This window comes from Patella vulgata, chromosome 2 (genome assembly GCF_932274485.2).
Source record: "Patella vulgata chromosome 2, xgPatVulg1.2, whole genome shotgun sequence".
NCBI classification, from domain to species: domain Eukaryota; kingdom Metazoa; phylum Mollusca; class Gastropoda; family Patellidae; genus Patella; species Patella vulgata.
The window spans coordinates 57,728,203-57,740,991 of NC_065880.2; the positions used below are offsets into that span (position 1 = coordinate 57,728,203).

The 12,789-nt window shown below is 36.4% G+C and overlaps 1 protein-coding gene across 2 annotated transcripts in view; it reads right to left on the reverse strand.

The window, feature by feature from the left end:
- The window catches only part of LOC126811205 (gamma-tubulin complex component 2), a 123,431-nt gene that overhangs the window by 36,595 nt on the left and 74,047 nt on the right, over positions 1 to 12,789 (reverse strand). For both annotated transcript variants that reach the window (XM_050536776.2, XM_050536775.2), the window contains exons 9-11: positions 5,748 to 5,825; positions 698 to 779; positions 467 to 544 (exon numbers count right to left, since the gene is read on the reverse strand). In XM_050536776.2, the coding sequence (XP_050392733.1) occupies positions 467 to 544; positions 698 to 779; positions 5,748 to 5,825 (238 nt within the window). The remainder of the gene's footprint in view (positions 1 to 466; positions 545 to 697; positions 780 to 5,747; positions 5,826 to 12,789) is intronic.

Here is a 12,789-nt window from a genome sequence, read left to right on the forward strand (position 1 = left end):
ATATACATCTAAAATTAGATGTGTTTATTTTAATTTATGACCAGATGTAACTCAATACAGGCTGAATCTACCTATATTTTATTTCTAATTCAAAGAAAAATTCTTCCTCTTTAAAACAATCAATGAATTACAGCTAAATACACAGAGAGAGAAATCAGGTTTAATGTACAAGACACAGTCTAGGTCATTGCAGGACTAAAATATGGTTCAATTTTATTTCAATAATTCGGTTGTGTGTACAGATGATCCTACCCCATGTCACGTACAAGCTTGGAATCGAAACCCCACGATTTCACTCAATGACAGACCTTATGAACTAAAGCACACACAATAGACCACTCAACACCCCCATCTAAATACAAACTATTTTACCTCATAAATCAATGAGTCTTGAAATTCTAAATTCATTGGAGCTCGGCTCATTTGTACAGGTATATAGAGTTGTTTATGTATAATAATTATTTACCTTCAATAAATCTAACAATGGTAGAATAGTTTGAACATAAGGGTAGAATTCTTTTCACTAGTTCTTGTAAGGAATGATCTAAAATGTAAAACAAAAATATTTAGATATATATTTGTTTTCATTATTTTGTTCATTTTCTTTTTATATTTATAACAAATCCAAATAATCACACTTGAAAAGGCAAATTATAAATTTTGATATATTTATTCCATGGATTTGTATGGTATTTACCTAAACTCTGATCTATCATAAATTCTTTAGAAGCATATCTTTCGGTAAGGGCCCGAGCTAAAATATACTTTCCTTCTATTCCCTGTAAAAAGAGAAAATAATCTAAAGTAGTCAAATTGTGCTACAAGATAGGTTGCCAGGCAAAAATACAACTCCAGCAGCTACATCATAAAACCAGCGGATGCCAGGCAAGATACGACATTTTGCAAGAGATGGATAGAAAGAAAAAAGGGATTTTTCGTACAATCAGGGGCCATAATCCAGGAAGTTATCGTCTCAAATATGGGAATAATGAAATGGACTGAGATATTTGGCGTATAAAGATATATTTTAAGTTTCACCAAAATCATATAAAATTGTGACTTATAGAGAGTACATAACCTTGGTATTACATACTTTTACAGTATCTGCATACAAGGGGCGGCCATTTTATCTGGCAGTTTTGGTCCTATTTTGACAAAATTCGAACTCAACCATCATTAGGGTGGAATGATGATGTATACAAACATCTTTTTTAAATTAGATAAAAAATGTGACATCAAGAGGGACCAAAAGCTAAAATCATGATTATTCTTACAATCAAGGGCCATAATTCAAGAAATTACGATCCGATATGCATGAATATAGAAAGGAAGCAACATCTTTGGATTATTAACATGTTTTTAAAGTTTCATTAAAATTGTGGCCTCTAGAGGGTCCACAACCTTGATATACCACATATTTACACTATTTGCGAACAAGGGGCGGCCATTTTGTTCGGTAGTTTTGGTCCCATTTTCACGAAATTCAAACTCAACCATCGTTATGGTGTAATGGTGATATATTCAAACACTTTTTTAAATCGAATAAAAATTGTTACCACTAGAGGGATCACAAGCTAAAAACGTGATTTTTCGTACAATCAAGGGACATAATTCAGGAAGTGATGATCCGATAGGCACAAATATCGACAGGAACTAAGATCTTTGGGTTATTAACAAGCATTTCAAGTTTCATCAAAATGAGATGAAAATTGTCACCTCTGGAGTGTTTACAAGCTAAAAACATGATTTTTCGTACAATCAGGGGCCATAATCCATGAAGTTTCGATCTGATACATGCCAATATCGAAAGGAACCAAGATCTTTTGGAGATTGACCTGTATTTCAATTTTTGTCAAAATCGGATAAGAATTGTGACCTGTAGAGTGTCCACAAACCAATAGTGGACGGACGGACAGATAGGGGCGACGATAATATAGACGTCCACATGAAAATGTGGGCATATAAAAATTCTTACTTAAAAGATTTATATTGTTCAGTATTAAAGCTGTTCATTAACAAACTGAATAATTTTGAGTTTATAAATATTTCAATATTGGTGCCATTACAAAGTCCAAACATACGTGTGTGTCTCACAATTAAATAACAAGCAATATAATTATATAAGCCAAATATTGAAATTGTGATGCCTTAGTATTCGACCAATGCATGTGTATTTCAAAATGACCAGAATAAAGTTGAATAAGCTTTGAAAAGCTTTTGGTTGCACATCATGTACTGTTATCTGAATTCACACATCATACTAGAGTGTAGTCAAAAATGTATTTATCTTGGCAACTATTCCATCAATTTAGATCAACAACATTTTAGAATTTAATGGTAACTAAACTGTTTCAAAGATCCAATGATATTGACAGTTTCATCTGCCTTTAAAATCATCCAGTTTTCACAAACAATGAATTATAACTATTTCAAATTGATGAAAGTTGTTACACTTGTGAGGGTTATAATACAAATACAGTGGACTCTGTCACTTCCAACATCTGAATACTATGGCATGCTGTAAAATCTGTCATTATATGCATACTGATAGTTCAATGGCCAATCACGCTATTTTACCGAGATTTCGCCTAATAGTTTGGATGCAGCTATGGCGGGTGTGGTGCCAGGCAGGGTAAGCTTACTCTTCCGGACACCTGTTACCACTGTTTGTCGTGTATTTTGTACACGGTGAACAGTCCATATCCTGATTACACTATTTTGCCTTATTACACTATTTTGCCTATACCGTTTTTTTAGGACTTCGAATTTTGTCTAATGGTTTGGATTGTTCGTACTTGGTTTTATTTTATTCATGTCCCGATTTATTTCTTTATTACTTCAACCAAACAAGAGCATCGCTAACGCTGCAATATACGTCAAAGTTCCAGCTTTGATTGAAATATTAAATGGCTGTAATATGATCAAAGGAAAAGAAGGCTAGGCGTCGGGTTTGTTTTGCCAAATTTACTAACAAAATACTAACAATAAAGTGGGTGTGACACTGCCCCAGGAGGTCGGGGCAAGCATCAAAATAAATAGTTGCTGTCTTTATGGTATAAGGAATAAATATGCAAAGTTCCAAGATGATCCATTCAGAATTGCAGCCTGTAGACGATAAATACAAAAAATGGGCGTGGCTCTGCCCGTGGGGGTTGGCAGTAGTATCGTACTGTGGTATTGAATATTGCACCTGTGATAAAAGGCATGACGTTGTTTGAACATGGACTCTATCTGTAATTAATATTAAATTTTCCCGTCTTCATTAGCCCAGGTTAGGAGAAGAACAGTAGGACGTTAAACTCCATTTCATTTCATTTCCGTAGGGGTTGAATATGGAAACAATATAAATAGGTACCATCCTGTTATTGAAATGACAACATCAATAGTTGCCGTCCTTAGGGTATAAGGAATAAGTATACCAAGTTCCAAGATAATCTATTCTGAATTGTGGCCTTTGGGCGTTAAAGGCAAAAATTGGGCGTGGCTCTGCCCTGGGGGTCGGGGCATTCATCCAAATAAATAGTTGATGCCCTTAGGCTATAAGGAATACATATACCAAGTACCAAGTTGATCCATTCAGAATTCCGGCCTGTAAACGATAAACATAAAAATTGGGCGTGGCTCTGCCCCTCGGGGTCGGGGCATTCACCAAAATCAATAGTTGAGGCCTTAGGCTATAAGGAATACATATGCCAAGTACCAAGTTGATCCATTCAGAATTCCGGCCTGTAAACGATAAACATGCAGTTGTCGTCGTTAGGCTATAAGGAATACATATCCCAAATTCAAAGACAATCCATTAAGAATCGTGGCCTGTAGGCAACTCACAGAGACACAAAGAAAAAATGGGTGTGGCTCTGCCCCTGGGGGTTGGGTAATCACCAAAAAACTACAGGGGGCATCCTTAGGGTATAAGGAATAGGTATGCAAAGTTTCAAAAGGATCTGTTAAGAATTGCTCTGTCCCAGGGGGTCGGGCATGCACCAAAAATAATAGAGGTCAGCCTTAGGATAAGTATAAAAAAAGTTTTCAAGATGATCGATTAAGCATTGCAGGGTGTAAGTGACGTACAGAAACACAAAAAGAAAATGGGCGTGGCTCTGTCCCTGAGGGCTGGGCATTCACCACAAACAATAGGGAAATTTTGCCCGGGCAGCGACACTATCGCCGTCTTATATATCGAATTCCAACTGCCAAAAGATCTTTTACGTGCATTCTAATTAATGTATACACAGGGCCTCGGTTTTTCGTATCATCCGAAGGACTAGACAGCTGTCCTTGTCAGGCCCTCCGTTCTGCACCACTGACAAGGGGAAACCAGGTCGGAAAATCAGGATGAACTTTCTCGGCCAATGCAGGGATCGAACACCCGACCTCCAGGCTAGCGAGCCAGCGTCTTAACCACCTAGCCACTGTGGCCCCCAGACAAGAAATGGGCGTGGCTCTACCACTGAGGGCGGGCAAGCACCAAAAACAATAGGGATCATCCTTAGGGTATAAGGAATTCATATGAATTTTTTTCAAGACGATCGATTAAGAATTGTGGCCTGTAGGCGACACACAGACACACAAAAAGAAAATGGGCGTGCCTCTGCCCCTGGGGGTTGGGCATGCACCCCAAATGATAGGGATGTTCCTTAGGGTACAAAGAATAAGTATGCAAAGTTTCGAGATGATGCGTTAAGAAATGTGGCCTGTAGACGACAAACAAACAAATACAAGAAATGGGTGTGGCTCTGTCCCTGGGGATCAGGCATGCACCAAAAACAATAGGGATCATCCTTAGGGTATAAGGAATAAGTATGTAAAGATTCCAGATGATCACTTAAGAATTGTGGCCTTTTGGCGACACACAAAAAGAAAATGGACATGGCTCTGCCCCTGGGGGTTGAGCACGCACCCCAAACGATAGGGATGTTCCTTAGGGTACAAAGAATAAGTATGCAAAGAATAAGTATGCAAAGTTTCAATATGATACATTAAGAAATGCAGCCTGTAGATGACAAACAAAGAAATAGGGTATAAGGAATAAGTATGTAAAGTTTGAAGATGATCACTTAAGCATTGTGGCCTGTAGGCGACACACACATACCCACACACACACAGACGACGGCAATATTCATAATGTGGACGTATAAAAAGTTTTGAGTAGTCCGGATTTTGAATATTCCGAATTACGACATCAATCAGTGGTCCTGTCACACGATTTGCGTCTAATAAACATTGGATAATCCGGCCTGTGGTTGTTAACCAACAAGTAATCACCAATCAATTATCTGCGAGCATAAAACATGTGTCCATCTTTGTTGATTACCTTGATAATTTTATAATCTCTTGTAAGAGAGCACTTGGTATTTGATTTGAGTTTCTCAAATTCAATTCATAATGTGTGATCGTGTCCTGCACAGCATGCCCGTACGGATTTGACATTATAGCAGATTTTGAGAAAGTTCCACGACCTACACAGCCGTTAAGTATTCAATTGGCCGTACTACAGTATCCGACATTTTAAAGCAAAAAGATGAATTCAAACAGAAGTTTGCCGATAACTTTAACAGCTGTAAGAAACAATTTTACTTGAACGGCAAGTTTGAAGACACCAACAGAATGACGTACGAGTGGTTTAAGGTACAATAATACTTCCGGTATTGCGGCAATTGAGTATTCCGACATGCTGTGTAATCTGGCATATTGTATCAATCCTGTACGATGTCGGAATTGACAGAGTCCACTGTAGTTAACATTACCTGCAAACAACACAGTATATCATCTATTATGGCTTCTTCCTGTACTAACAATGGTAGTGTACCTAAAGATACTATGTTCTAGAATATATAATAATAAGTAATTTCTTAGTTTCTGATGGCTTCTGATGTCAGTTTCGGCCCTGTATTTTGGGGATGCTTTGTTTCTTTCTTTTACAAGAAACAGTCAATCTTTTATAATTAATGAGACTATCATCGATTACAACATTGGTATGTGCTGATCAGTGTTTTTAAAGCAAAGTATTGGTAAATATACTGATCCTTTGCAGTTGCCATACAAGATAGGCCCACAGTTTGCAACAGATGGATAGAGAACAAGCTAAAGAAAAAAAACTCCCACGATTTTCTGTACAATCAGGGGCCATAATCCAGTAAGTTATGGTCTGAAATGTGCCAATATCGAAAGGAATCAAGATCTTAGACAAATTGGACAACCAGCGGTTGCCAGGCAGGATACGCCCACATTTTGCAAGAGATGGATAGAGAACAAGCTAAACAAAAAGCTATTTTTCGTACAATCAGCGGTAATAATTCAGGAATTTACACTCCGATATGCGCAAATACAGAAAGGAACCAAGATCTTTGGGTTTTAAACTTACATTTCAAGTTTCATCAAAATCAGAAGAAAATTGTCACCTCTAGAGGGCCCACAACCTTGAGATACCATATTTTTAGGCTATTTGAGTACGAGGGACGGCCATTTTGTCTGTCAGTTTTAGTCCGATTTTCACGAAATTCGAACTCAACCATCCTTCGGGTGTAACAGTGATATATTAGAACGTTTTTTTAAATCGAATAATAATTGTGACCTCTAGAGGGACCACAAGCTAAAAATGTGATTTTTCGTACAATCAGGGGCCATAATTCAGGAAGTTACAGTCCGATATGTGCGAATATTGAAAGGAACCAATGATCTTTGGGTTATAAACCCTCCTCAGGGTGTAACAGTGATATACTAAAACGTTTTTTTAAATTGGGTCCACAAGCTAAAAACGTGATTTTTCGTACAATCAGGGGACATAATTCAGTAAGTTACGATCCGATATGTGGGAATATCGAAAGGAACCAAGATCTTTGGGTTATAAACTTATATTTCAAGTTTCAACAAAATCCGATAAAAATTGTGACCTCTGGAGGGTCCACAACCTTGATATACCATATTTTTACGCTATTTGAGAACGAGGGACGGCCATTTTGTCTGTCAGTTTTGGGCCGATTTTCACGAAATTCAAACTCAACCATCCTTAGGGTGTAATGGTGATATACTAAAACGTTTTTTTAAATCGGATAAAAATTATGACCTCTTATATAGGGTCCACAAGATAAAAATGCGATTTTACATACAATCAGGGGCAATAATTCAGGAAGTTACGATCCGATATGCGCGAATATCGAAAGGAACCGAGATCTTTGGGTCATAAACTTATATTTCAAGTTTCAACAAAATCGGATAAAAATTGTGATCCCTATAGGGTCCACAAGCTAAAAAAGTGATTTTTCGTCAAGTTTCGTCAAAATCGGATAAGAATTGTGACCTCTAGAGTGTCGACAAACAATTGTGGACGGACGTCTGGACAGGGGCGATGGCAATATACGTCCACATATAAATGTTGGCGTATAAAAATTGTGACCTCTAGAGGATCCACAACCCTCGTATTACATACTTTTTCACTATTTGTCAGACAGTTTCGTTTCGATTTTAACAAAATTTGAACTCATCCTTCACTATGGTGTAACGGTGATATGTTTATACAGTTTTTAAAATCAGATCAAAATTGTGACCTGTAGAGGGTCCACAAGCTAAAAATGTGATTTTTCATACAATTAGGGGCCATAATCCAGAAAGTTATGTTCCAATATGCGAGATTATCAAAAGGACCTGAGATCTTTGTGGTATAAACATAAATTTAATGTTTCATCAAAATCGGATCAAAATTGCGACCTCTAGAGGGTTCACAACCTTGATATACCATGCGTACGAGGAGAGGCCATTTTTTCCGGCAGTTTCAGTCTGATATGTGCGAATATCGAAAGGAACCGAGACCCTTGGGTTATAAACATACATTTCAAGTTTCATCAAAATATGATAAAAACTTTGACCTTTAAAAGGTCCACAACCTTGGTATTACATACTTTTACGCTATTTGCATACAAGCGTCCATTTTGTCGGGTAGTTTCGGCAGGATTTTCACGAAATTCAAACTCAACCATCATTATAGTGTTGTAATGGCGATATATTTGAAGGTTTTTTTTAAATCGGATAAAAATTGTGACCTTTAGAGTGTCGCCAAGCTAAAAACGTGATTTTTCGTACAATCAGGGGCCATAATCTAAAAATTTACATTCCAATATTCGCAATTATCAAAAAGAACTGAGTTTCATCAAAATCGGATCAAAATTGTGACTTTTAGAGGGTCCACAACCTTGATATACCATACTTTTACACTATTTGCATACACAAGGAGCGGTCATTTTTTCCAGCAGTTTCCGTCTGATATGTGCGAATATCGAAAGGAACCAAGATCTTTTGGTTATAATAAACATACATTTCAAGTTCCATCAAAATATGATAAAAATTGTGACCTTTAAAGGGTCCACAAACTTGGTATTACATACTTTTATGCTATTCATACAAGGAGCGTCCATTTTGTCAGGCAGTTTTGGTCGGATTTTCAATGAATTAGAACTCAACTATCATTATGGTGTAATGGTGATATATTTGGAGTTTTTTTTTTTTAAATCGAATAAAAATTGTGACCTCTAGAGGGACCACAAGCTAAAAATGTGATTTTTCGTACAATCAGGGACATTGATTCAGGAAGTCACGATCCGATATGCGTGAATATCAAAAGGAACGAAGATCTTTGGGTTATAAACATGCATTTCAAGTTTCATCAAAATCGGATCAAAATTGTGACCTCTAGAGGGTCCACAACCTTGATATACCAGATGTTTACACTATTTGCGTAGAAGGGGCGGCATATTTTGTTCGGCAAGAAATTCGAGCTCAACCAAAATTACGGTGATATATTCGACCGTTTTTTTTAAATCGGATACCACATGCTAAAAACGCGATTTTTTGTACAATCAGGGGCTATAGTTCAGGAATTTACTATCCGATATGGGTGAATATCGAAAGGAACCAAGATCTATGGGTTATAAACTTGCAATTCAAGTTTCATCAAAATCGGGTAAAAATAATGACCTCTAGCGTGTCCACAAGCTAAAAACGTGATTTTTCGTACAATCAGGGGCCATAATCCATGTAGTTATGGTCCTATACATGCCAATATCAAAATTAACCGAGATCTTAAGGAAATATACCTATATTTTAAGTTTCGTCAAAATCTGATAAAAATTGTGGACGGACGTCCGGACGGACAGGGGCGATGAAATAATACGTCGGCATGAAAATGTGGGCGTATAAAAATAGTGAAAAATCCACATTAACGGGCGTGAAAATAACAATAGGCCATAGTTTGGAGAATTCATCTCCTATCTCCTGGATAGCCTGGATCAGGGCCGAATATGCGGTGTATGAAAATTTCAAATTTCCACTTTGATGTTTTTCGTGCCGCACGTCAAAGTTGTTTTCGAGTGAAAATTATGTCATTGAATTCTCATCAAGGAAGTAAAAACCAACTATACGACTTCTTTAATATTAGTACGATTTTCATGAAATTTGGAATGTAAGAAGAACTGATTGATCCAATTTTCTAACTTATCTCTCCCTGGAGAAATTAAGGATCAAAGTTTTCCAAAAATTGAAAAAATGTAGGTCAGATTGCCTTGAAAAATTTTTTTTTTTTCTGTACTAGCTATGCGTACACATAATATGGAGTTTGTCAATCAAACCGGAAGTGCCACGATCTTGAAATGTGAAAATTCCCTAAGGCTCTTTCGATATTTTACTTACAGACATGGAAGTTAAATTTTGTGAATCCTTGAAGAAATATTTGAAAAAAGTTTGGAGCAGAACTTTTATTTCGTCTCCTATCCCCTATCTTCTGAATCAGGGTTGAATTTGGTATTTGAAAATTTCAAAATTTTTTCTAGCCAACAAGATTGTTTTCCAGTGAAAAATTCCCATTAATGACTTTGAAATAATCGGAATAGACCGCCATTTCTTGAAGTCATCTTCCATTTCTGAAATTAATACATTTCTGGATAGCCTGTCTCAGAGTCGAATTGTTGGTACATGAAAATTTCAAATTTCCACTTTGAGGATTTTCGTGTCGACGAAGTCGTTTACAGGACATTTTTCGCCCCTTAATTTTCAAAAACTTTGAAATCGGGTCAAATTTTTATGGCCAACAATTAAGTAGGTCATTTGGTACTTATTTTGTAAGCTTGATTGACGTCGGTTCTTAAAGGTTCTGTGCAACTTTTAAAATGTCAAATTTTGCCTGGTTGAATACTTATAATTACAACTTACAACTAAGATAATAATTCTTTTCTGTTTAAGATTATTGACAAAATCATTAAAATCTGATGGGAAGTTATGCCTGCTCGTTATGACTTAGCCAGTTTTTAGCCGATTTAATCTGTAACATGTGACGGAAAATTTTGCCCGTTTGAAATGTTTCTCATTATATTTCAGCGAATTTTGGGCGGATCTTAATAATTCTTTTTTTTCTATTCGATTTTTCTGAAATGGCAGGTCGATCCAATTCTACCAATACAAGTCTCAATTATCTCTCTTTATTTTTAAGATTATTTTTCGCCCGTGTGAAATGTTTCTCGTTATAGCTTAGCTACTTTTTGACCGATTTTAATAAATCTTTTTTTCTTTTTAAGATTCTTGATATAATCCATGACACTTGACGATGAATATGAAAGCTTTCATATCTGCCTGGCAGATCTAGTCTCTATTTGTAATTCTTACATGTTTACAACATTCTGGAAGGTGTGTATCCTCATGGAAAAGTGAATTGACTTGTCTTTTAGTTAAAATCTAAGGCATTTATTGTACTGTGCACTGTATCTCTACATTATTGAACCTATCAACTTTTCCATGAGAAAACCATGGAGAAGGTTCGAATGTTCGATTGAGTTCATATTTACAGGGTTTGGTCGACCCATCGAGCCTACTCGCCAGCCAAAATTGCAGATTTTAGAATTCAACCTTTTCTGAGATACAGCCCGATTATGTTTTTCGGCTAAATTCCGTCATTTTCAGGTCAAATTTCTACCATATTCGTAGCATTGCTACAGCCGTTAATCGATGAAGGGCGAACTAGGCTTTGGTTGGTGATTATAGACTGGGTCTCACCCGATCACCCAGTGCAACCTCTGTTTCTGTAGGTGTCATGAGACTACACGAAATACGTGTCTGCAGATACCTGATTTATACCCTTTCTTCAAATTGCGTTAACTCACTGGAGTAGGGTTTGCAATAAAAATGAAAGTCATTTTATTTGCAGCTTGACCTGTTCTAATAACATAAAAAATAAAATTGTTGTCAACTAGACTTCAGCAGTATGAAAATTTGTGTTGAAAGTTACAAAATTTGTCACTTTTTGCGTCGATTTTCGGTTTCTTAAGTGTTAGGATTTCGCCCGTAGATGTCCTACGCTATTTTCCAAATGTACGGCCAGGAGTATGCCCAATCGGACATCAAGATATGGTGAATAATATTCAAAATTTTGAAATTAATATAGTGTACTGAATGTATAACTACCACTCATCCGGATTATCGTTGATAATAGGCTTGATTGATTCGACAATTAAGTGATCAACGTATTTATCGTGTTATCCCATTTATACACCTACCTTGTTTACCTATTTAATCTGCCTTGCTTGACCGTCTTATTCCTTTGTCGGGGAAATTCATCAATCTAATCTTGAACAGAAGTCATTGCTACTCTTTTGTCAATCTAATAAGAGTGAGTATCAACCTTATCTACACGATTACCTCGGTGCTTTCTCCATTGCCGGACATTTCAATCTCATTAAAATCAACTGACACCACGTAGAAACTAGTCCTTGATTTCACTTATTATCCAAATAGTATATAACTATAACATAACACCCCAAATCAATCGACAGTCATTATAAATTCAAAACCTCTGTCTATTATTAGCTATTAAACCTTTAACTTATTTTCCGCAATAAAACGTATTTTAAGACACCTTATATAAATTCCCATCTACAGTGGCCCTTTCCGGCGATCTCGATTATCGCACGAAAATCGCTTACCATGATTATAAGGCAGTGCTTACTACGAAACTATGTGTTATATGTTAAGGGTCAGGTACGCCATACACTGAAGTTATGTATGCCTTTTACAAGTGATTTAACTATCAATGTAATCATAAAATACCATTTTACAAAAATATTTTGACATCACAAGTAATTCTCATTTCAGACGCCTTTCTTTCATTTGCTGTCGTATAAACGAAGACTTGTAATTTTGGAGGAATATTACTGGCGTGAATTTGATTGAAGCCGGCATGGATCTGCAACCTATCATTCTATAGTATTATTACTAACGTAAATTTGAATACCGTACAGGAATTAAATATGAATACGCGGTTGCCATGCAAGATACGCCCACATTTTGCATGAGATGGACAGAGAACAAGCTAAATAAAAAGTGATTTTTCATACAATCAGGGGCCATCATCCAGTATGTTAAAGTCTGACATGCGACGATATCAAAAGGAACCTAGATCTTTGGGATATAAAAGTATATATAAAAGTTTCATCGAAGTCGAATAAAAATTGTAACATCAAGCGGGACAACAAGCTAAAAACCCAGACCTTTGGGATATAAAAGTATATATAAAATTTCATCAAAGTCGAATAAAAATTGTAACATCAAGCAGGACGACAAGCTAAAAACGTGATTTTTCGTACATTCAGGGGTCATAATTCAGGAAGTTATAATGTGATATGCGCAAATATCGAAAGGAACCGAGATCTTTGGGATATAAACATACATTTTAAGTTTCATCAAAATCGGATAAAAATTGTGTGTGCACAAAAATAGCGAGGTGTTCCTATTTTTATTACGTGCGAATTT